The sequence below is a fragment of the Sciurus vulgaris genome, assembly GCF_902686455.1.
Source record: "Sciurus vulgaris genome assembly, chromosome: 9".
Lineage (NCBI taxonomy): Eukaryota > Metazoa > Chordata > Mammalia > Rodentia > Sciuridae > Sciurus > Sciurus vulgaris.
Genome location: NC_136469.1, coordinates 25,791,526 through 25,817,443, shown reverse-complemented (window position 1 = coordinate 25,817,443; position 25,918 = coordinate 25,791,526). Strand labels below are relative to the sequence as shown.

At 34.5% G+C, this 25,918-nt stretch overlaps 1 protein-coding gene across 3 annotated transcripts in view; it reads left to right on the top strand.

Annotated features, from left to right (window-relative positions):
- The window catches only part of PRMT9 (protein arginine methyltransferase 9), a 43,813-nt gene extending 19,424 nt beyond the window's left edge, over positions 1-24,389 (top strand). For all 3 annotated transcript variants that reach the window (XM_079153939.1, XM_079153937.1, XM_079153938.1), the window contains 6 exons: positions 599-791; positions 1,576-1,759; positions 3,657-4,374; positions 17,951-18,104; positions 21,534-21,656; positions 21,971-24,389. In XM_079153939.1, coding sequence (XP_079010065.1) covers positions 599-791; positions 1,576-1,759; positions 3,657-4,374; positions 17,951-18,104; positions 21,534-21,656; positions 21,971-22,186 — 1,588 coding nt within the window. In that variant the 3' untranslated portion in view covers positions 22,187-24,389. The remainder of the gene's footprint in view (positions 1-598; positions 792-1,575; positions 1,760-3,656; positions 4,375-17,950; positions 18,105-21,533; positions 21,657-21,970) is intronic.
- Positions 24,390-25,918: the final 1,529 nt, after the last annotated feature.

Below are 25,918 nucleotides of genomic sequence, written 5' to 3'. Positions count from 1 at the left end.
CTATTTGTACATGGAGTCAAGGCATACCATTTGTGTAATCATAAATTTACATAGGGCAATGTTGTTTGATTCATTCTGTTATTTTTTTTCCTTTCCCCCCACCCCTATTATTTATTTTGAGACAGTCTCACTAAGTTGCTTAGTGTCTTGCTAATTTGCTGTGATCTTGCCATCCTTCTGCCTCAGCATCTTTTACTGGAATTATAGTTGTATGCCACCCCACCTGATTAGATATGCTCTTCTGTGAAGTATCTAAAATTTTTGCCCATTTTTGTGTGTGTCTTTTATTAATTTGTTGGAGTTTTAAGGAACATTTTGGATATGAACCCTTAATTGAATATGTGTATTACAAATATTTTCTTTAGTGGTTTTCATTTTTACTTATAGGCTATCCTTTTCTGAGAAGTTCTTCTTAACTTTATACCTGTCATTTGTCTTCTTTTATAGTTAGTGATTATGTACATAATTTAAGAAACCTTTGCCCATGCTATCTTAGTTTTGCATTTGCTTTTTTTGTACTCAATATTAGATGGTATTACTTGATTTAAAAAAAAAAAAAAATCTTTCTCCCCTACTTCCTTATTTCCTCTCTCAACAGAGTGGGCCTTAAGGAAATTGTTGGTATCCATTTGCCAACAAATGTGAAATTTCAGAGTCCAGCTTATTCTTCTGTAGATACTGAAGAAACAGTTGAACCTTATACAACTGAAAAGATGAGTCGAGTTCCTGGAGGATATTTGGCTTTAACGGAAAGTTTTGAAATTATGAAAGTAGATTTCAACAATCTTCAGGTAGAAACAAAAGTTCAATTACTGTTTTTTCAAGCATTAAATTTCATGCATTGTTTAACAGATAGGACAGTCTTATTTTATGAGTTTGCATAAGATTCTGCTTCTGGTATATAAAGAAATTGATAAGAGGGTAATTAGAATTCCCTCCTGAAATTTTTCACTTACTTCAAACACAAGGAAAACTTCCCTAAGATTGATTGAGAATGTGTAGTATGCCAGATACTTTTATATGTGTCTTATAGAGCTCTAATATATGTTTCAGGAGAATTATAATTATCCTTGTGCTATGCAGATGAGGGAACTTTTTTTTTTTAGTTGTAGATGGACACAATACCTTTATTTTATTTTTATGTGGTGCTGAGGATCGAACCTAGTGCCTCACATGTGCGAGGCAGGTGCTTCACCACTGAGCTACAGCCCCAGCCCCAGATGAGGAAACTATTGATCATATTAAACAGCTTCCTTCAGATTATTCAGCATGGAAATGCAAGGGCAAGAGTTCTAGACCAAGTCGCGCCCCCCCCCCCGCCCACCCCGTGTCATACTGTCTTTTCAAATTAATAATATTTCTTGAAATGAACACTAATCCAAATTTCAGGGTTATGCTTGCATTAGAGTGATCAGCCATTCCATTGCCCAGGACCGAAGAGTTCCTGAGACACAGATGTTCAGTTTTAAAACCAGGGTGATCTTAAAAAAAGCAGGACAAGTTGATCACCCTAGTTTGTATGCGTCTATGTTGCTGGATGAAATCCTCTTATTCCTTTTACATTTTTTTCCTCAGGAATTAAAAAGTCTTGCAACTAAAAAACCTGATCCAATTAGTATTCCTGTTGTTAAAGAAGGCACACTAGATGCTATTGTGGTTTGGTTTGTGCTTCAACTTGATGATGAACACAGTTTATCCACAAGTCCTAGTGAGGAAACGTGTTGGGAACAGGCTGTTTATCCTGTGCAGGACCTTCCAGGTAGGTCTTGTCTAATTTTTTTTTTTTAATGTTACTTTAATGCACAGAATATTCAAATCATGACCAAAAAGGAAAAAAAAACAAAAAACCCAAAAAACTGGGAATATGAAGTTTTCAGCAAGGGAAGTTGGTTAAATCTTTGAGTTTTTTCTTTTTTAAAAGTATATACATAGTTAATATAAGTAAAGAAGAGAGATTAAACCAACTCTGCTACAACCACTCAAAAATACCTATCATTAATTCATCACTTATAGTTTTAGTTATCAGTAGGTAAAAGAAATAGTTTTTTTTTGTTGTTTGTTTTTAATGGAAAGTATTGGAAAAATGCTTTTGCTACAGGGGTTTTTACCTTCTTGGGTATCTGATGACATCTGTGGAGTCCTAGTCATAAAAATATGCATACTCTTTTAAGCACAAAAGCTGCACTTCGAGGGATTTCATGGATTAATGAACTTCCTTAAGGAAGTTCTATATTAAAGTTAATTTTTGTATAGAAATGTTTTTTTTTACAGCAATTTGATGAGTTGCAGTGAGTTCACAGCAGTTGAATTATATACAAAACTCTACCCTTTTAAAGTAGGAAGGTAATACATTTCCTTTTAGTCTCCCTAAGAGTCTAATTTGGCAAGGTCATTAGTGTTGTGGCTAGTGTGATGTTTGTTGGTTTGTTTTTTATTTTTTTTAGTTGTAGATGGACACAATATCTTTATTTATTTATTTATACGTGCTACTGAGGATCAAACCCAGTGTCTCACACATGTGAGGCAAGCGCTCTACCACTGAGCTACAGCCCCTGCCCTAGTGTAGTGTTTTTAATTGGTAGATTTAGATTCATAGCTCAGATCTGCTAGTTACTGACTCTCTGCAGAGTGGCCTTGCTATTCATTTCTCCATTTTTGTTTTGTTATATATATAAATGAGATGGCACTGTCTACCTTATAGCAGTACTGTTATAGGAATTATTAAAGGGTATAAAGTGTGTATCACAGAGATTATTATATAATTATATATAATATATACATGCTCATGTATTTTATCTCTATTTTCTCTTATAGTAACTTAAATGTCCTTTTTTAAAATAATTAATTTTGGAGAAGGGACATTTTAAATGTTTAAATGAAAGAAAAACAGCTTGTACTTTTAACTTATTCTAGAGAGCTGATGAGAATGTACATTGTCATTGTAAAGTTTTACCACATGTGAAACTCAGAAAAGAGTATGATATAACCTTTATTGTAGAACCTAGTTCTTCCTCATACTTTGAAATTCCTAAAGATGTAAGAGAATATAAAAACTCACAGATAAAAAATATTTCAGACAGGATTCTGACAAATGCTGGCTTGTTCTTTTGGAAATTTCTCTTAGAGAAAAGAATGTCAAGTTAAAGTGAATTTTGGGTTTGATCCCTGAATTTTGTTTATGGTCATATCACCTTGAACGTGTTCAATCTCATCAGATCCCTGAATTTTGTCTCTCTTTGGTTTTGTTAGCTTTATTACTAAAAATGATTGAGAGTCCCCTGCAGCCATCTGCCTCACCTCTCCTGCCCAACTTCCCCAATTTGGGGACATGATGATACCTATTGATAGCTGTAAACAAAACATACCTATAATACTGATAGTCTTAGGGTTCAATAATAGAGTTCTTAAATCTCTCTCTTATGATACAAATTATTTTGATCTCCAAATTTTGGTTTTTGCCTAGTAAAGCTGGTGAGATTTTTCTTAGTTTTTTAAAATAGTAAGTTAATATATGTAATCCTTCCTGTAGTTATTTAAAAGAATTGGGGATTAGGTGGGGGATTGGAGATGTTTGTGTGATCCTCAGACTCACATGCATTCCATATTAATCATACTATTAATATTAATTATACTATTTTTCTCTCTTACTAATGAAGACTACTGGATGAAGCCTGGGGATCATGTGACTATGGAAGTGTCTTGTCAAGACTGTTACCTAAGAATCCAGAGTATCAGTGTTTTGGGTTTGGAACAAGAAATGGAAGTTACGAAAAGTTTTACTAAGACTACAGACTTACTGTCGTTAGGAAATGAGGCTGAACTCTGTAGTGCCCTGGCTAATCTTCAGACCAGCAAACCAGATGCTGGAGAGCAAATATGTGTATTGGAATCCTCAGAAATTGCTTTGCTTAATAACATCCCATATCATGAAGGCTTTAAAATGGCAATGAAGAAGGTGTTCTCTTCATTGACTCCAGAAAAACTGTGTCCGGTAATGGATCCTCACTGTCAGAACAATGAAATGAGCTGTGGAACTGGAAAGCATAACACCATGAAGAGCACCCCTGAACCTTTCTATGTGTTAGATGTGTCTGAAGGCTTCTCTATTCTGCCTATAATTGCTGGCACACTTGGGCAGGTTAAGCCTTACAGTTCTGTGGAGAAAGACCAGCATCGTATTGCTCTGGACCTCATATCTGAAGCCAATCACTTTCCTAAAGAAACACTTGAATTTTGGCTGAGACATGTGGAGGATGAATCTGCTGTGTTGCAAAGGCCCAAATCAGACAAGTTGTGGAGCATAATCATACTGGATGTCATTGAGCCATCTGGGCTCATTCAGCAGGAAATAATGGAAAAAGCTGCAATATCAAGGTAAACCACAAAATATAAATTTTTAGTTTTTTGATTTCAAACTTCATATAAATTCTTTTAGTTCTTCAATTTCACAACCATAAAAATGAGTCAAGACCATTGTGTTTTTCAAGCATTGCTTTTGAGGACTTGTGATTTCATATCTATTTCTGTGCATATTATTGCTGATTTTTTTTTTTTTTTCCCTGAAGAAATCTCTGAACTGTAGGTGTGAAGAAGAGAGCCTACTTTGTGTTGGGATAGCCTATGTTAATGTAAGGAGTTAGGTCAAAATCTATTAAAACAGATAAGACATTCAGGGTGCAAAAGATTTTAAAAAGTAAAATTTTATCTTTTACGATGTAATAAACATGGCCATGTTTGATGACATATTGGGAGAACTCAGAGCTTCTTGAGAATGAGTCCCAGTACTGTTGGGTCTTAAAATTCTTATTTTATAATATGGTTCTCTCTCTAAAGCTTAAAGTAGTTCTCCTTTAACTTAGGTTCCTAGAGGTAAACTTGGTCTTATTGTTTAATATTGAAAGTAAATTTTATTGTGTTTCAAAGGCGGTTAGTTCTGTTGCTGAGACCTGCAAAGAAGGCAATATATAACATTTGGAAGCCCAAATATATGAAAAATAAATGTGCACAGATTAAAATTTTACATTATTGGAAGAGGGTTGTTTTGTAGTAAAAGAAACAGTGGTGCAGATCCAAGATTCAAATACCATAAGGTTAAATTATCTATTCAAGAAAGATATTTGATAAAACCTGGGTAAAAAGTATTTAGCTTACATAATTATATTCAGATTTTATATGTATTTTCTTTTGTTATTCAAATTTATTGCTTGTGTGTGTTAACCAATATAAACAACCACTGTGGTTTTCTTTTTAAACAATCTTGTACATATAAATTATGGAGTTATGAGGCTCAAGTATATATACATATAAATATATGTGTGTGTGTATGTGTGTATAAAATTTTAAACAGATGGACTTGAAACAGGTGTTAAAAGAGTTGAGATCCAGTATCATATTTGTCATCAAATTTTCTAAGCTGTATAATATTTTTGTCAAATGAGAATACTGGATTAAATGCCTTTGAAGAAGTTGAGCTCTGAATTTCTTGCACAATGAAGTTTAACTTACTTGATATAGTCATCTTGGAAAGCTGTATATTTCCCTAATTTATTTTTAGTTTTGATTTAATTTTAAACTTACAGGAAAATTGAAAGAACAGTACAAAGTACTTTTTACACAGATTTACAGTTGTGTACATTTTCTTTTATTTGCTTTATCATTCTCTTTGATTCTTTTTCTTTACCTTTCTTTTCTGAGATTAGGTTAGAAGCATAGTACCCCTTTACTACTACATACTTATGTGTATATTTTCTTTTTTGATTAGAGCATTATAGTTGCACATAGTAGTTGGGTATATTTTGAAAAAAATCATACATGTAAGGAATTTTATTTTAAGCCCTTTCTTCCTTTCCCTGTTCTCCTCCCTCCCACTATATTTCCTCTATGCTATTGATATTCCTTTCACTCATTTATTTATTTATTTTTGATTGGTTCTTTCTACATGTACATAAGGGTGAAATTTACTATCATATATGCATATAATATGATTTTGTTAAATTCATTCCATATTTCTTCCCCTTTCCTGTCTTTCCTCCCTCCCTCTCAATCTCTTCCTCCTATTCCATTGATGTTCCCTATGTCTTTATCATAATCTAACCTCCCTCCCTTACTGCTTTCTTTTCCTTATTTTGCTCTAGCTTCCACATTGAGAGAAACATTTAGCTCTTTTTTTATTTCACTTAGTATGACTGGTATTAAGGTCTGATTTAAAGATCAGGTATAATTAAGCTGAGAATCCATTTTTCCTGGGTTTGCCTTTTTTAATTTCACTTTTTAATACTTTTCATTGCTGTTTCAATTTCATTACTTGATATTGGTCTGTTTAGGATTTCTATATCTTCCTGGTTCAATTTAGGCAGGTCATATGTCTAGAAATTTGTCAATATTTCTAGATTTTCCAGTTTATGGAGTATAACTTTTCAAAATAGTTTTGTTTTTTAGTCTTTATTTCATTAATTTTGACTCTGATCTTAACTTATTTCCTATCTTCCATTGAGTTTGGAATTAGTTTGTTCTTCCTTTACCAAAGCCTTGAATTGGAGCATAAGCTTATTTATTTGGGATCTATTTTTTTAATTTAGGTACTCAATGCTATAAATTTTCCTCTTAGAACTGCTTTTATACTGTCCCAGAGATTTTGATATGTTGTAGTCCTCATTTGCTTCAAAAATTTTTCCTGAATTCTTCACTATTCTTTGATCCTTCTTCATTTAAGAGTATTCTTCAATGTTTATGTGTTTATGTGGATTCTATTATTTTTTTGTTGTTGGTTTTTAGATTCATTCCATTATAATGTGATAGGATATATGGGATTATATAAAAAAATTTTTTTTTCTTTTTTGCTAAGACTTACACTGTGACCTAGAATATGGTCAGTTTGGAAAGGTTGCATGAGCTGCTGAGAATAAGGGAAATTCAGCTGTTTGGGGTGAAACATTTTGTAGATGTCTGTTAGGTCCATTTAATTTATAGTATTATTTAGGTTTGAAATATCTTTATTTTATGCTTTGAAGACCTGTCTTGGTGATAAGGGTATGTTGAAATCACAGTATTATCAGTATTACTTTATGGGGGAAGTCTGTTACAATGTCAGGGAACATTTTTAATGGGTGTGCTAATGTTTGTGGAAAATATATTTACTTTATACCTTGTTGAATTGATCCATTTATCAGGATGTAGTGCCATTTTTTTGTCTCGATTAATTTTTGTTTGAAATCTGCTTTGTCACATATGTGAATAGCTACTCTTGCTTGTTTTCTGACTTCATTGGCACATGGAATTTTTTTTTTCATCCTTTTTCTTTCAGCCTGATTGTCTTTGCTAATGACATGAGTCTTGCAAACAGCATCTAGTTGCATCTTGTTTTTTTTAATTTTTTTTTTTTTTTTTTTTTTTATCCATTCTGCTAGTCTGTGTCTTTGAATTGAGGAGTTGAGACCATTAATATTCGGACTTTTTATAGATATGTATTTGTGGTTTCCTGCCATTTTGATTTTTTGTTATTTTTAATTCTGTCTTCATTCTTACTTAGTTGATTCCTCTTCTATTGATATGCATTTCTTTGGGCACTTTGGGATTTGTTTTCGGATTCCACTTTAGTCAACTATTTTGTTGCTGTGACTAAATGATCTGATGAGCACAATTATAGAGGAGGAAAGGTTTATTTGAGGGCTCATGGTTTCAGAGGTCTTAGTCCATAGAAGGCCAACTCCATTCCTCAGGAGGCTCCACATTATGGCAGAATAGTGTGGCAGAGGGAAGCAGCTCACATCATCAGGGAGCAGAGAGAGAGAGAGAGAGAGAGAGAGAGAGAGAGACTCCACTCTCCAAAATATATACCCCAAAGCCGTACCCCAATTCCAGTCTCCTCCAGTCACACCCTACCCTTTCAGTTAATCCAACAGGGATTAATTCACTGGGTTAAGACTTAAAACCCAATCATTTCTCCTGTGAACCTTCCTGTATTATCTCACATGTATGCTTTTGGGGGACACCTCACATCCAAACCATAACAGATTCCTCTGTGTGCAGTTTATCTTGCAGTATTGGATTGGTGGTCATGAATTCTCTTAGCTTATCATTGTCATGGAAAGTTTTTATTTCCCCATTTGTAAGAGATCTTTGCAGTCTTGGCCAACAATACTTTTCTATTAGAGTTTGTAATATTCTCATTTCAGGACCTCTTTGATTTTAGTGCCTGAGGCAAGAAGTCAGAGGTGACCCTTACTGGTTTGACTCTAAATGTGACTGGATGTTTCTCTCTCTCAGCTTTCAATATTCTTTCCTTATTTTCTATGTTAGCCATTTTTATTATGATGTGTCTTGGAGAACTTCTTTTCTTCTTTTTTTTTATTTTGGATACTGGGGATTGAACTTAGGGGCACTCAGCCACTGAACCACATCCCTATCCCTATTTTATTTAGAGACAGGGTCTCACTGAGTTGCTTAACTCCTTGCTTTTGCTGAGACTGACTTTGAACTCACGATCCTCCTGCGTCAGCCTCCCAAGTCGTTGGGATTATAGGCGTGTGCCACTGCGCCTGGCTGGAGAACTTCTTTTCTGATCTAGTCTGTTTGGGGACCTGTTTGACTCGTGTGTGTGGATAGCTGTCTCATTTCTAATAAGGGGAAAATTTTCTGCTAATATATTTTGAACAGTGTTCTTTTTTATTTTTTTTGCGGTACTGGGGATTGAACCCAGGGCCTTGTGCTTGCAAGGCAAGGCAAGCACTCTACCAACTGTGCTATATCCCCAGCCCTTGAACAGTGTTCTTAATGCTTTTAGACTGTATCTTCATGTTCTCTTCTGTACCAGTTTGATCTGTTGATGTTGTTCCAGAGTTCTTTTGTATTCTGATTGTGTTCTATCATTTTCCCCCCCTTTATTGAATACTATGTACTCAAGTTCTTGTACCCTGTCTTTAAGCCCTGATGTTTTACCTTTAGGGGCTAAAGTTCTATTTTCTATATAGTCTAATATGTTGGTTATGCTTTCAAGTGAATTTTATATTTGATTCATTGTGGTTTTGATTTCCAGGAATTCTGATTGGTTTCTTTTCCATATTTGTAGTTTTTTATTGAAGTGGTCTGTCATCACCTGTATTTGCTCTTTTCTTAAAATTTTAAAAATTTTTAGTTGTAGATGGACACAATACCTTTATTTTATTTATTTATTTTTCTGTGGTGCTGAGGATGGAACCCAGCACCTCACACCTGCAAGGCAAGTGCTCTGCCACTGAGCTACAACCCCAGCCCTGTTTTTTCTCTTAGTTCATTCCTTAGATCTTCTTTTAGCACATTGAACATTTTAATAAATGAGATAGAAGAAAGCAAAACATTTTGAAGTGCCTGAAGGAAAAACATAGTAAAACTGAAATTTTATATTTAGAAACATATTCTTTGGTAAGGAATGCAAAATAAATATATTTTCATATAATGAAAAGCTAAGAGCCAGCAGATTTGTTTAAAAAATAATCATTGTTCTTCAGAAAGAAAATGATACAGGAAGGACAATTGGGCATCAGTGATAAAGAGAAAGCAACACAATAACAAATATATGGATAAATATAAGAGGTTATACTCTTTTTATCTTTTTAAATGTAGATTTTGACTATTAAAAGGAAAAACCAAGAAAATATCTAGAACTGAACAAAAGGGAAAATACTGCGTATAAAAATTTGTGGATGCAATGAAGACATTGCTTAGAGATTTGTAGAATTAAATGCTTATGTTAACTAAAAAGACAAGTTCTCAAATCAATAATTTAAATTTTCTCCTTCAGAATTGAAAAATGATCAAAATAAACTTAATAAACACTAGCAATCATTTACATGTTGTATGAAGTGTATAATTTAGATGTATTAGATGAGTTTCTGGAAAAGCATGAACTACCACAAGAACATGAACATTTGAATGGTCCAGTGACCATTAAAGTAATAAATTCCTAATAGGAAAGTCTCTAAAAAGATCTCAGGTATAGATATTGTCATTGAAAAATTCATTTGAAGAAGAATTAATTCTATACAAACATTTCCAGTTAGAACAACAAGGGAGCAATTCACAGAATACTTTATGAAGCTGGTATTACCAGTTTGTTTCAGAAAAGACAGTGCAAAAATAAAACAATGAAAGAAACCCAAAATTGATAGACCAAAGTCCATCCTGTCTAGACCCACAAATATGTGTATATAATTCATTTTACTGACAAGCAAGAAAGACCCGTGACTGTATGGATTGATGTAAATAATCGTGATAAAATTCAACACCCATTGATTAAAAACTCTCAGGAAAAAAAAAGGAATAAAGAGTGTTATGGATTACATTATATCTCCCAGAAGATATATTTAGGTTCCAACTCCATATCTATGAATAAGTCACCCCTTCTTCCTGCCACCTCCTGAAATGGCATTATTATGATTTAATTACCTAAGGGACTGGGGTGGACTCATTCATGGTTCATTGGGGCTTGCATCCTTATAAGGAGAGTAGGGCAAGCTTTAATTGAGTGTGATTTGTTGTCCTTACATGATTTTCTTTTCTCTTGTTTATGTTTGTAGTGAAACATTTTTATTTCCTTACCTCTCATTTTGGGTATGTTCCGTAGGTTTCTTTGTGGTTCCGGTAGGTGTTCCATTTATATGAGAAAGGGATACACTATATATCACTGTCACTCTACAGCAGTGTAACCAGTAGCATACAGAATGCTGCTCCTCCACCTCTGCAACCCCACACCCACAGCTACTGATGTCACAGTGTTACACGTGTGTGCATTGTGTGTTCAGTAACATGAAATAAAATTAGGGGTTTTAGTTACTTTATTCTCTTCCATCTTGTAGAAAACAAAAGTAGCCCTAGCTTTTACAGTTGTCATGAATTTGCTTCCTAGATACCTAGAAACCTGAAAACTGAGCAATTTCATAGGTGTGCTTCTAGTCCTATAGGGTTTTTGTGAGTGTTCTATACAGGATGGTGGGACATAATGATTTAATCAGGAGCAGTTCCTTAAGCTTTGATTGCCTTCTGTGAATTGATATTTTTGAAGGATTTAGGCCAGTTTTGTAGTATGACCTTTCATTTAAATTTTTTTCTTCATGATTATATTTATGCTATGTATTTTTGGTGGGATATCAAAGAAATGATGTTTGAGATCCCAGTGCATTGTATCAGAAGACACATATCTATTCGATTTGTTATTAATGGTGTAAACTGATTTTCTCCACTGAAATTTTGAAATTTTTTCGCTTTGTAGTTAATGCTTCATTAGGAAGTATATTTTGAGACAATATAAATGTGCCATTCCTCATCAAGCCATTATTTGCTGATTTTAACCTCCATTGATGATTAAATTCCATCATCTTAAAAATATTTATTAAGAAAGAGCTTTTCCCTTCTGTCCAATATGTTTGTTTATATTTATATGGACTCTTGAATTCTAATTCTACTGAGTTATAAAATACCATTACTCTTATATTTATTTGTACACAAATATTTATGGCAGCTTTATTTATAATACTTGAAAACCAGAATATTAATATGCTTGCATCTGTGGTTACTATAGTACACCCATATCATGACATACCCACTTAGTAAAAACTAAGAACTATTTATACTTGAAAAAAACAGAGAATTATGCCAAGTGAAAATAGTCCCCAAAGAACATATAATCAGATTTGGAGGGCAGATTGATGGTTGCTGGGGATTAAGAAGAAGGTGGGTGCAGCTATAAAAGTACATGAGGTAAATGAGTATAAGGGTATACTTATAGGCTTCTTAAAAAGGGTAACATTGATCTTGTGGTTAGTGATAGAAATGTTCTGGATCTTCATTTTACAATTTTCTACGTCCTGGTTATGATATTGTACTCTATTTTGCAAGATATTACCATTGGGAGAAACTGGGTAAAGCGAACATGGGATCTCCTTGTATTATTTCTTACAACTGCATGTAAGTAGGTGATTATGCAGGACAGAAGGTTGATTTAATAAAAACAGCCACATATTTGTCTGCTTGTAGGCCTGAAGTAAGTTAATGAAGAGGTAGACTGAAATGTTTGACACACCATTGGTTCATTTTCTAGATTCCTTCCTCCTGTGAAGTGAGTGACAGTTCCAGTACTCATGTGTTAGATACTTTCTTTGATCTAATCAATACATTCTGATGGTCTTAGGTGTCCGACCTGTGCCCAACTAATTCAGAGCTATCTATCTATAAGTATTTATTTTGATGCTCAAATTGTCCCAGATTTGGCCAGTGGGAGTTCCTTCATATTGGCTTCTATATCTTTTTGATGTGTTCTTATCATTCTTGAGCATATACTAACTTTTGTACAACCAGATGTTTTATATTTATGTTTTTTTTTTTGCTTAGCCTTACAATCAATCTTTTTCCAAGGAACCCTGGTTCCTTTTAGTGGAGATCTATATTTTGAAACCAAGATTTTTGATGACAGGTGTGATCATTGCTGATGATGGGTCATTGCTTTTAGGCCCTCTTAAATGTTCAAAGCTAGGAAATGTGTGTTACACCCATGCATACTTCCATAATCATACATGTGTTCACGTACACGTGTATTTTAATTTCTGTATCTGTTTTGTTTGTTAAAAAACCTGTGAGTTCATCCTGATCCGTTTACTTTCAATCCATTACTACAGTGTTCATTGTAGTCTTCCCCCTTTTCATATTTGTAATTCTCTTATCAGTGAAAGTCTGGCTCCCACGAACATCAGTATACTCACTCACTTGCTCATGCCTCGAGTATGTATAAAATTGTTTCAGATTTGTTAAACTATACCACTGTGGAAAGCTAGCCTACTAACTGGGGGTCAGTGTTAGTTTATTGGTTTTTTTTTCTTTTTTTCCTAGTGGTACTGGGGATTGAACCCAGGGACACTACACTACTGAGCTACATTCCCAACCCTTTTTATTTTTTAATTTGAGACAGAGTCTCACTAAATTGTCCAGGCTGACCTTGAACTTGTGATCCTCCTGCTTTAACCTTCCAAGACTCAATATCCTCAGGCTTTTTCCCAATATTTTGTTTTAGGAATTTGATAGTTTTAGGTCTTCTACTTAGATGTTTAATCCATGGTGAGTTAATTAATTAATTTAAAAAAAATTCTTTTCATACATATATATAAGGTAATAATACATTGTGAGTTAATTTAAAATTTTTAATTATAGATCGACACAATACTTTTATTTAAGTTATTTATTTATGTGGTGCTGAGGATCAAACCCAGTGCCTAACATGTGTGAGGCAAGCGCTCCATCACTGAGCTACAACCCCAGCCTGCAAGTTAATTTTTATATAAAGTGTCAGGTAAAGTTCCATCTTAATTTTCTTGTGTACAGACACCCAAATTTCCCACCATGATTTTTGGGTTAATTTACAGGCTTTCTCTTCTACTCCATTGATCTTTCCAGGGTCACTTAAGAATCCATATAAATATAAGGGTGAATTTTTCTGTTTCTGCAGAAAACATCATTGGTATTTAATAGGGCCTGCAGCGAATGTGCACATTAGGGAGTAAGGACGTTTTAACGATATTTTGTTTGAATCCATGAACATCATGAACATGGAAAGTCTATACATTTCTTTATGCCTTTAATTTTTTCCAGCAAAGTTTTATAGTTTTTTGGTTCTGGGTATTGAGCCCAGGGGCACTTTACCACTGAACTACATTCCCAGCCCTTTAAAATTTTTTTTGAAAAAGGATTCCACTAAACTTCTGAATGCTTCTCTAAATTGCTGAAACTGGCCTTGAACTTGAGATTTTCCTGCCTCAGCCCCTCTGAGTTTTTGGGATTACAGGCTTGTGCCACTATGCCTGGCTTCAATCTACAAATCTTTTATTTCCTTGGTTCAGTTTCTTCCTAAATATTTTATTATTTTAGATGCTATTGTAGATAGAGTTATTTTCTTAATTTCCTTTTCAGACTGTTCATTGATAGTTTATAGAAACATAAGTGATTTGTGCATTTTTTGTATACTGCAATTTTGCTAAACTTGTTTATTCAGTTTTTTGTTTTTTTTTTTTTTTGTTTGGGATTGTTAGTGTTTTCCACATGTAAGATCATGTTGCCTACAATCAGACACTTTTACTATTTGGATGTCTTTTTCTTCCTGATTGCTCTGGCTAGGACTCCAGTACTTTGTTGAATAGCAGTTAACCAAAGTGTGTACTCTTTATCTTTTACCTAGTCCTAGTGGAAAAGCTTAGTTAGTCATGTTTTATTTGAATGGAACCTGTAAGTGATTTTTTAAAAAGCAGTAAATTTTTAATGAGACAATTTGTCAGGGGTTCTCTTTTGTCAGAATGATTGGTTATACTAGTAACAAACAACTTATGTGAAGGCTACCTGCAACTCCCCAGTGTTTCTCAGTGATGGGGAAGGAGTGTTGCTATTAATGGCATTTTGGTTGGGACAGTTCTTATGTAGGATTGCCTTCAGCATTGCAGGATGTCTGGCATCTCCAGGCCCTAAATGCTGGTAACAGTGTTGATTCTTGTTTGAACCAGGATTCTCCCCACTCTCCTTCTCATATACCTCTTGAATAATACTTCAGCCCAAGCAGCAGCCCAGTCTCCTTTATAGATACTTCCAAATGTGTAGACTTATTTTGAGCATGGGGCCAGAAGCTTGCAGATACTCTCACCAGTCCTTGCTCTTATTGTCTTGAGCCTCTAACCATGTGTGGTGACGTGAGGGGGACTCAGGATGCATCAAGGATGAAGTTAGAAGTGGACTGAATGATAAAGGGCATCTCTCTCACTGGACTGCAATAATGGGGCAGGAGAAATGAGTCACTTAGAAGCTTAAGTGTTTATGACTATATTTGCCATTATTTTTAAATGTTCATTCTTAGACTCTTGTTCATTCATGTAGATTACAATACAGAAAAAAGCTTGAAGGCTTGGTTAGCCTTTTTCTTATATTTTACAATTTTTGGGGGTTGGATTACAAAGAAACATTGAAACTTCAGTATTTTTGCTATTTGTGGTTAGACTTGTAAAGGGGAACATATTTTTTCATTGCTGAAAGCACAGATGGTTCTGAAGTATCATTTAACTAAAGGATTGGATTAAGGATCTGGCAGCGGTAGAGCTGTAAGGGCAAAATACTTGATGTTGGTAAAGATAAGCAGAGTTTCAGGGCAATTGCTATTTTATCTGAACATAACTGAAGAAGCATTCCTGTTTATGACAGTAACATTGAGGTTAAGATATAGTTTTAGAATGTTTTAGATTAAAATAGTGTGAATGTCACCTTTTAATTTTTATGTGCTGCTGTGTCTTTGGCATGGTTCTTAGTATGTGATTCAGAATTTTCTCACTTTAAAGGGCTTAGTAGGTGAAGTTGACATTTTCTTCAGCCTATTATTTCTTGTTACTACCTAGGATATTGTGATATTATAATAAGAAATATATGTTGGTCTTCTTCAGTTCCTATAGAAGAGCTTCTAAAACCTTTAGAATTTTGTGAGTGATAAGGGTAGGACTAGTTCCTTTTTTTATCCAGCCGTATCTGAGTTGATTCTAATAAGATTTCTCTAGATGGACTCCTAAACAGCTTCAGGGTGGGGGCTGGTTGCCAGAGGAACCATGTGATGAGAAGGTTGGAAAATTCAGCCCTGGAGAGGGGAAAGGGACTGGGAATTGAATAATGAATCATCAATGACCAGTGAGTTAATTATGCCAGTGTAATGGTATTTTCATTAAAAACAAACAAATAAACAACCTCCCCTCCCCCAGAACAGAAAGGTTCACAGGCTTTCCAAGTTGGTGAACACATTGAGGTGCTGGAGGATAGCTTGCCTGCAGAGGCCGTGGGAGCTCTGTACCCTCTTCTCCCATACCTTGGTTTAAAAATTACAATTTTATTTTCCTTTTACTCACAAACCACTCAGTATAATAATTCTGACATCAAATGTGCAGGGATTTCTCATCACACCCTAAGCATTTCTCCAGTGGACACCAGCTGGGTGTCCTCAGATTCAGTTCTGATATAACCTACCTGGAGATGTCATCAGATCCCCACAGGTTGAGGACTCAGTTCTACAGGACTGCCTCCAACTTCAGGTGTGTCCCACATAGTAGGTTGTTACCTGTATTTCTCACCAGCTGGCTATAAATTTAGCAATTTATAAATCCCCTCTTCAGGTTTGATTAATTTGCTAGAACAGGTCACAAAATTCAGGAAATCACTTAACTTACATTAACACACAAAATTTAAAAAATTTTTATTTTGAGAAAGCAAGTAGTTATTGGGACTGATGGTGAATTATATCTAATTCTAGATCACAGGATTACCTTTGCTTTCTGTTCGGTTGTTTCTGAATTATATCCTTTGTAATAAACCAATTAATGTAAGTGAAGTGTTTTTTTCTCAGTTCTGTGAGCCATTTTAGCAAATTATTGAAACCAAATAGTGAGTCATGGGAATATTAAGTGCCCCTGACTTGGTTCAATACCAGTACCAAAAAAAGAAAAGACAAAGAACTTAACATCTACTTTATACCCAGATTCACAAACCTGGATTCACCGATATGATTAATACTTTGCCACATCTGCTTTATGATTCTCTTCCTGAACCATTTACAGTAAGTTCTGGATATCATTGAACCCCTACTTCTTAGGAGTATATTTCCTAAGAACAAGGTATTCATCTATGCAGCGTACAATAAATAAAATCAGAAAATTTACATGGGTAGTATATTGTTATTAAACCTACAATTTTTTTTTTTTTTTTTTTTTTTTCCTGGTACTGGGGATTGAATTCAGCTGAACTTTACCAGTGAGCTGCATCCCCAGCCCTTTTTATTTTGAGACAGGGTTTCACTAAGTTGCTGAGGGTCTCAGTAAATTGCTGAGACTGTCCTTGAATTTGTGATCCTCTTGCCTCAGCATCCTAAATTGCTGGGATTATAGATATGTACTAATGTGCCCAGCTAACTTAAAAATCTTATTCCAATTCACTGTTTGTCACAGTGTCCTTCATAACTTTTTTAGTTCCTGGTCCAGAATCCAACCCAGAGTCACATTTTATGTTGAGTGTTCATGTCTCCTTTATTCTGATAATTTTTATGTTTCCTTAGTCTCCATTATTTTGAAAATCCTGTCTCTCATGACATTAGCAGTTTTCAAGAATATAAACCCTTTATTTTATAGGTTATCCTTCATATTTTCCTATAATTAGATCCAGGTTATCCATTTTACAGAAGAATGACTACCACAGAAGTTTTGTCACATTTGGAGGCACATAGTCTTGCTTTATCCCATTATTGTTAGGGTTAATTCAGATCACTTGGTTTAAGTTATATCACCTTTTGGTCCACCATTTGCCATTTTGTAATGAACAAGTCATCTTTGGGGGTGTTTATTTTGAAACTATGTAAATAGTTTAGAGTACCTCCTTCTTGAAATGCTTAGAAACAGAAATGATTCTGATTTTTTTGGATTTTGGAATATTCATATATACCTAATGAGATAGCTTGGGGATATAGCCCAGGTCTACACATGAAATTCATTTATGTTTTATACACACCTTATAATGTAATCTAAAGGCAATTTTACATGATATCAAGTGTTGAAATTTCCACTTATATCAGCACTCCTAAAGTTTTTGATTTTGGAGTATTTTAGATTTTGGATTTTAGGATAGGAATGTTTAACATGTAATTTTCACATCCATGGATGATTCTTGACTGCATCTGAGAACTTGTGTTCGTTTACTAACTGGTTACTTTTTTTTCATAGGTCAGTGGTCACCTTAAGTGTGACTTGTTGGGAAATATTTCCAGTGGTGTACCATTCTGAACCACTAGCTGATGATAATACAATGTTCAATAGATTGTATAAATCTGTGGCTCTCTAACTCATGATTCTTAAATTATTTGAAATTTATAAAATGTAGGAAATCAAAAACCTTTAAAAAAATATCTGTTCTTTTTTAGATGTTTACTACAGTCTGGAGGCAAGATCTTTCCTCAGTATGTTCTGATGTTTGGGCTGCTGGTGGAATCACAAACATTAGTGGAAGAGAATGCTGTTCAAGGATTGGAACGCACCCTTGGGTTAAATATAGCACCTTTTATTAACCAGTTTCAGGTAAATATCTAGAAAAGAAGATTTAATCAGGTCACTGTTATCTGTAGTCTACCCTTATCTCTCATTGAGGCTTTATTGAGTCACTGTTTAGCTTGATTAGAATGTAATCAGTTTCCTAGAGCACAGGAATTTATTATGGGTAAAAATCAATTTAGGGGTTAGAAAATAACCAAGGTATATCACCATGAATATTGACTAAAGTTTCTAGGTATTCCTCTGAATCAAAAAGTAGGGTGCTAGGTTTTAGTCTTGCAAAACAAAATAGTGCTCCTTGTCTAAGAAAGAAGCCTCCACAAGATCTGTATTTTAAACTTGAACCTTACATCAAGACCTCAGGTTTTCAGCAGATAGGTGTGAGCAACTTAACAACTAGGGTCAAGTTCAGCCACAGAGACAGGAATTTAGGAGACTAGGAAGTTGGAGCAAGGCAAGCCAAGAGACGAGGAGCCAGGATTTAGAAATGAGGGTGAAACTGACATAGTCACTAGCAGAAAATTACAGATTTGTGAATTAAAATAGTGGGTGTGGATGGAACATTTCTAGAAGAGGTTTTGGGCTGAAGATGGGGGTGGGGGCAGACAGGGGGATAGTTGGGTTATGGTAGGCCAAAGCAGAATGTTGGAAGGTAGGATGTTGAGTAGAGTTAAAGAAGTGATATCTAAAATTTTATCTAAATGCCATAGATAGTTAAGTACTTACGTGTTCATAGTTAGATTGTCCAAGAGCAGTATCTGCTTGGTAAATTTAAATTAATTAAGGAACTGTTTTATTCAGGACTGGATAATTAAAATTTTACAGTTAGTTTAATCTCACCTTTTGGAGGTTTTAATAAAGAGAATATACTTAGCAGAAGATAATTTCTTATATGCTCTAAAAATGCCATCTTTTATCTTCCTATCTTATTTTCCCTCTTGATCCTGATATCAGCAATTCTTTGATTCTACCAGAATTTACAATATATTGATTCTGCTGTGTGTGTGTATGTGTGTGTGTGTGTGTATTCCACCATCAGGGGTGTTCTACCACTAAGCCATACCCCCAGATCTTTAAAAAAGATCTTTAAAATTTTGAGACAGGGTCTCACCAAGTAGCAGAGACTAGCCTTGAACTTGTGATCTTCTTGCCTCAGTTTTGTGGATTGCTAGGATTATACATGTTCATATGCCATCTTTTTTACTATATTTCCCATCTTATATCATTTCTTCCTCCTTTAATAGATATATTCCATGGACTGTTGTTTTTCATATACTTTTTCGTGGAAGTATAAATTTCTCTTCATTATTTCTGCTGGCCTTGGAGAACCCTATGTGGGTTAAGTCCAACATTGCATTCGTTCTTTGTACCAGTATCCCTGTGGCTGACCCCTAATACTGTGATCTCACTTCAGTAGATGACCATTCATCTAAAGAGGCTCCATAATCTTTCCTGGTAGTTTTACATGCTATAGCTTATTGTTTCATTTGCTTAGGTGTTAATATTGCCTCTCTTCTAATATGATTATCTGTTAGGCAACTAAATGAATCAGTCAAACATAATGAGAGGTTGTTTAAAAAAATACAATAAAGAACTATATTCATTTAGCAACTATTTACTAAAATGTCTATTACATGCACTATTTTAGATTTTGAGAATATGGCTGTGAAACTAAGTTCTTACACTTATGGAGATAGCACTGAAATCAGAAGAGATAAGACAATAAAGAAGTAAAAATGTATGCTAGATGGTGAGACATGCTATGGACATTAGCAGGTTAAGGGAGATAAATGGGGATGTTGGATATATACTGTTTTATATAGATTATATCTAAGGGAAAGACTCATGGGTAAGTGATGTTTAAACAGATCAGAAAGAAATAGGAAGCAAATGATGTGTGATCAACAAATTAAATGGCCTGGGGCATGATTGGAATGTTCAGAGTTGAGAGACAAAAAAAAAAAAAAGACCAGATCCTGTGGAGCCTCTTGGCCATTTTAAGAACTTTGCCCTTTACTCTGAAAGGGGTAGGAAACGACTGGTGGGTATTGAACAGAGGCAGGACACAATGTGACTTGTTTTGAAAGGGTCACTTTGGTTGCTGTGTTAGGAATAGAACACTTGGGAGGCTATGCAGAGACTTCAGATTATTGTAGTAATTTAGGAGAGAGGTGTTAGGGCTTAGCCTGAAGTGATAGCAATGGAGGTGTTGCAGTGTTTTTTCAGGTCAAAGCACTTGTAATGATAATACTATTTACTGGGGGAAGTCGGAGGACGATTCCTCATTTGTGGAAGGGGCCATTTGAGCAGTTGGATAAGAGTTCAAATAAAGCTGTAGACTGAAGATGTAAATTTGGCAGTCAATAGCACAGATGGTATGTGATCCGTCTATAGGCGGTATAGAGAGATGAAATCTCCTTGGGGGTGGGTAGAAAAAGAGGTTGAGAACTGAACTCTACAGAACTCATGAAGTTATGAGCTCTTGATTGGTTTTTCTAGAAGGAATTAACAAAGATGATAGGAGTGGCTAGTAGGTTAGATTGAGAAACAAAAATGGGAACATATTGTGAGGTATGGGTACAGCTACAGCTGTGAGGGGATTAGTGTCCAAGAGATGAGAGGTGATGTGCAAGTCTAGGGCTTTTTCACTGATGGACGGAAACAGGAATAAAGAGCATAATGAAGAATTCTGGGAATGGGATGGGGATCGCTGTGAGTTTATAGGGAGAATAAAGGTTGGATGGTTTCAAGGAGAGTTTGATGTATTTGTGGCATATTTCACCATGAAGGACTTTTATTTTATAGAAAGGAAAGCAACAGTTTCCTTTATGTTTCAAATGAGAAAGACACTAAAAATTATTAATGTAGCAGGGCTAAAAAACTTAATAGCAGTGATTCTCACTTTGTACATTTGAAACTTCAGAATACTTTCAGAACTGAAACCTGGATGCCTGCTCCAGATTGGTATGGAGTGTGGCCTGAGCAATTAAATCTATAAAAGCTCCCAGGTGACTTCAGTTTGTGCCAAAGTTGGAACCATTGCCTTCAGAAATAAACATATTTTTCCAAATGAGTTCTATTTGGTTGAACTTGGCATATTTTTATGAAACAGCTTAATACTTGATGTACTATTTTGCTTATTTTGTTCATAAACAAACCCCAGGTTTACATTTTGTTGGAGCTTTTTGGCTTAAGTTAGTTGAATCTGCATTCATCAAAGTGACACATGTACAGGTAACTGAAACCATACCAAAGTATTTAACCTAAGTCTTGGTTTGTTAATTTTTCCTGTAAAACTGGATAGTGAAGGCCCTTATCACTTGGGATGCTAAGAATAGAATGAGGTAATAGATGTAAAAAGCATTCTGTCACACTGAGCCAAGTATAGATTGAACACTTGGTGAGCCCAGACCATAAAAAGAAGGAGTAAAAGTGAAAATTTTACACTTTGTATAGGTGCCTATCCGTGTATTTTTGGACCTGTCTTCATTGCCCTGTACACCTTTAAGCAAGCCAGTGGAACTCTTAAGACTAGATTTAATGACTCCATATTTGAACACCTCCAACAGAGAAGTGAAGGTAAGGACAACACACAAAATGATCACTCTTGTTATGGTCAGAATAATTACCTTTGCCTAAATAATACTGTATATACATATCTTCAGCCACTTTGAAGATTTAAATCTTGCTTCTTTTCTAAACAACATACAGAAATGGATTTGAGTATTAGTGAATAAAACAGGTTAATATTAATTTGAATTGAGTGATTAATGTATTTCTAGAAATGTATTTTTGAATTTTTATATTCAAAATTGAGTATAATGAGAAAGAAGACTCACTGAAGTCTATTCATTTATCCTGATGAAGTTTTCTTGATTTCTTAATTCTTATAGGTACGCATTTGTAAATCTGGACAAGTGACTGCTATTCCATTTTGGTACCATATGTACCTTGATGAAGAGATTAGGTTGGACACTTCAAGTGAAGCCTCCCACTGGAAACAGGCTGCAGTTGTGTTAGATAATCCCATCCAGGTTGAAATGGGAGAGGAACTTGTTCTTAGTGTTGAGCACCATAAAAGCAATGTCAGCATCACAGTGAAGCAGTGAGGAGAATTTTTGTAGTGAAAATTGTTTAGAGTATCACCACAAAGTTCTTGTCTGAATTAGTGGGATTGTAATCATAAAATGGGTACATAAAATTTAACTCCTTGTAATTTTTAAAATATAACATTAATAAAGCACATTTTAAAAGATCATAAAAAATAGCTTTATTTTAAAACTGTTGTTGCACACTTGCTTTCAGGAAAAGGACATCATTAGTTTTTTTTAAATTTAGGTACTTTAGTTTTACTTGATCTTATATAGATTTCTTTTTGTGTGTGTGGTACTGGGGTTGAACCCAAAGGCACTTTTGTATCCCCAGCCCTTTTTTATTTTTAAATTTTGAGACAGGGTCTCTCTAAGTTGCTGAGGTTGGCTTTGAACTTCAAATCTTGTCACACACCCCTGAATTGCTGGGAATAGATATTTGCTCCACTGAACCTAGCAATTTAATAGATTTTAAGTTTTGTCTGTTTTGTCATGTGTCTGTAAGTAAGGCAAACTTTTAATTTTTTAGGTATCTTATTTTTGGAAAACATCTAAAAGTAGGCTTCCACTGAAGACTTAGGGTTATGGTTACCTGTAAACCCCTTGCTTCTTTTAAATACTCAAATGTATTTAAAATGTACATGAATTAAGGAATAAATTTTCCCCCACTTTGGCAAAGAAAAATTAAAAAGCTGATAACAAAGTTTGAGGATTAAACCTAAACTAGTACTAGTTTAATCCTAAACTAGTACTTTTCAGTTTTGATTTGGATACTCAATAAGAAATATAATAATTCTTCCATTTTTAGACTTTTGAAATAGGGAACTTATTGTCATGCTTTGTAAGAAAGGCACAAAGATGATTCTTTGTACAAAACTATTATTATACTCATAGCTTTTTTTTAGTTAAATTTTATTGTGTGTATTTAAGATACACAACAGATTTTAGGACACAGATAGTAAAGAGTTACAGTAAAGTAAATTAACATACATCATTTCAGTTACCTAGTTTTTATTTTTGTGGCAAGAGCAGCTTAGATCTCATATAGCATGATTCCCACATTTTATTACCTGCTGTCCTATGTTGAACATTAGCTCTCTAGACTTAGGCATTCTGTCTGCTGTGTCCTCTGACCTACATTTCCCCTATTTGCTGCCCACTTGCACTGCCCTTTGTCAACTATCATTTCATTCTGTATCTGTATATTTGAATTTTCAAATGGCAAGGTCTTATTCTTTTTAAGGGCGGAATACAACTCTTATATAAATCCACCAGTTTCTTTATTCATCCATGCACAGGTAATTAGGTTGTTTCCATCACTTGGCTATTGTGATACTGCTGATTGATGAGCATAGAATTGCAGGTGTCTCTATGGCAGTGATTTTATTTCCTTTGGGTATATGCTGAGAAGAGGGATTGCTGGGTCACATAGTTTCATTTTAAATTTCTTCAGAAACCTCCATGTTTTCCATAATGGCTGTACCAATCTGCATTCCCAACAGTGTACAACTCCCTGTTCTCCATAACTTTGTCAGCGTGTTATCTTTTGACCTTTTGAAAATAGCCATCCTAACGGGTAACAGGTGAGTGTTGGTACCTCAGTGGTTTTGAATTGCATTTCCTTAATGATATGAAGAACCTTTTCATGTACTTGTTGGCTGTTTTCATGTCTTCTGTGTAGCTATGTCTATTCAGACCTTTTGCCCATTTTTAATAGGGTTGTTTTTCTACCATTGAGTTGTTTGACATTTTAGATGTTAACCCCTATTAGATATATTCTTTGCAGATATTCTTTCCCCTTCTGTACGTTGCCATTATATTTTGATTATTCCTTTGCTGTGCAGCTTTTTAGCTTGATGTACAGTTGTCCCTCAGTAGAGGATAGGGTCCAAGACCACCCATGCAAACCAGAGTATTATGTCAAATAGTGCAGTATTTGTATATTTCCTGTATACATCCTTCCTTACACTTTAAATCATCTCTAGTTCATTTATAATACCTAATACAGTGTAAGTATTATTTAGTTCTTACACAGCATAAATATTGTACACAGTAGTAGTTATACCATTTTGTTCAGGGAATGATGGCATTCAATATATGTATGTGTTCAATACAGATCTAGAGTTGATAAGAATCTGTAGATGGGGAACATGTGAATTGAAGGGCCTCTTGCAGTTCCATTTACTTATTTTTGCTTTGGGGGCCTAAACTTTTGGTATAACGTTCAAAAAGTCGTTGAGCTGTCTTTGTTCTTTTAGGAGTTTTATACTTGCTGGTTTTATATTTACATTTCCTGCACATTTTAAATTTTTGTGTCTGGTATAAGAAAGATTCCAATTTCATTCTTTTGCTTGTGTAAATTCAGTTTTCTCAGCACAATTTATTGAGAAGACTGTCCTTTTCCCATTGTGTCGTCTTGGTGCTCTTGTCAACAATTATTTATGGTCTCTGTTCTGTTCCACTGGTCTGAGTATCTGTTTTTATGCCCATCCCATACTGTTTTGATTACTACAGCTTTGCATTTTTCTTTTTAAATTGGTTCTCCTAATGTTGCCCAGGCTGATCTTGAACTACTGGGCTCAGGTGATCCTCTTGCCTCAGCCGCCTGAGTAAGCTGGGACTATAGTCATGAGCCTCTGCACCTCGCTTGTAATACAATTTTAAATCAGGAAATGTAATGCCTCCAATTTTTCTTACTCAGAATTGTTTTTTCTATTTGGGGTCTTTTGTGTTTCCATGTTAATCTTAGGCTTTTTTTTAAAGAAGGCTACTGGATTTTGATAGGAATTACATTACATAGGGTATCTTTCCATTTGTTTGCATCTTCAATTTCTTTCATCAATGTATTATAGTTTTTCAGATCCCTGGTTAATTTACCTCTTAAGTATTTTGATACTACCATAAGTGGAATTGTTTTCTTGTTTTTCAGTTAAGCCATTATTTGTGTATAAAAATGTTGCTGGTTTTTGTATCTTGCTCATTTATTCTGATCCTATTTTGTGGAATCTTTGAGGTTTTTAATATATTACCCAACTTTCTTTCAATAGAAATGTTTAATTTATAATAGTGGACAGAATGAAGACTTTGTACCTGAATTACTTTTATGAAATACACACATATGAATGTGTGTATATGTGTATATATAAAGCAAAGGTTTTAAAGCAAAAGTTTTGAGAAACAACTCATCTTTGATATTTGCAAGGTACTACCATGTCATTTTCTTTTTATAGTATAAACATGACTAGTAATTAGAGAAACTGCATACTAAATAAAAAATTTCTCCCAAATAACACCTACAAGTCTTTTAAGTATGGTTTAATGAATAATCAAGATAATTCAGCCAAGATTTACATTTGCTGCCACTTTTAATAGCACTGAGGAAAAACTTGTTTCACTTTTTTGCTCTGTGCCTCTAATCAAAAAATTTTTGTTAAAGCATTAGGTTTTAAAGAATGAGAGACATTAAAAAGTTGCAGAAAATAAATGATAAACTTCTTTATTGAAAGACATTCAGTTGGGAAGTAGAGAAATAATTGTTAGATAAGCTTATATGGCACATGATTATGATTAAGTTCCACTAATTTCTGAATTTATGCTTTCTGTCCAGAGCATTGTATTCATGCAGCAGTAGTAGGAAGCACTGATTTTTAAATTTTCCTCATTTAGGTCCATCCTCTTGATAATGCAGTGTAACATCAGGAGCATTTTAGCTGTAGTCATTTTCTACCATTTGAGTATTGATGTTCTAGT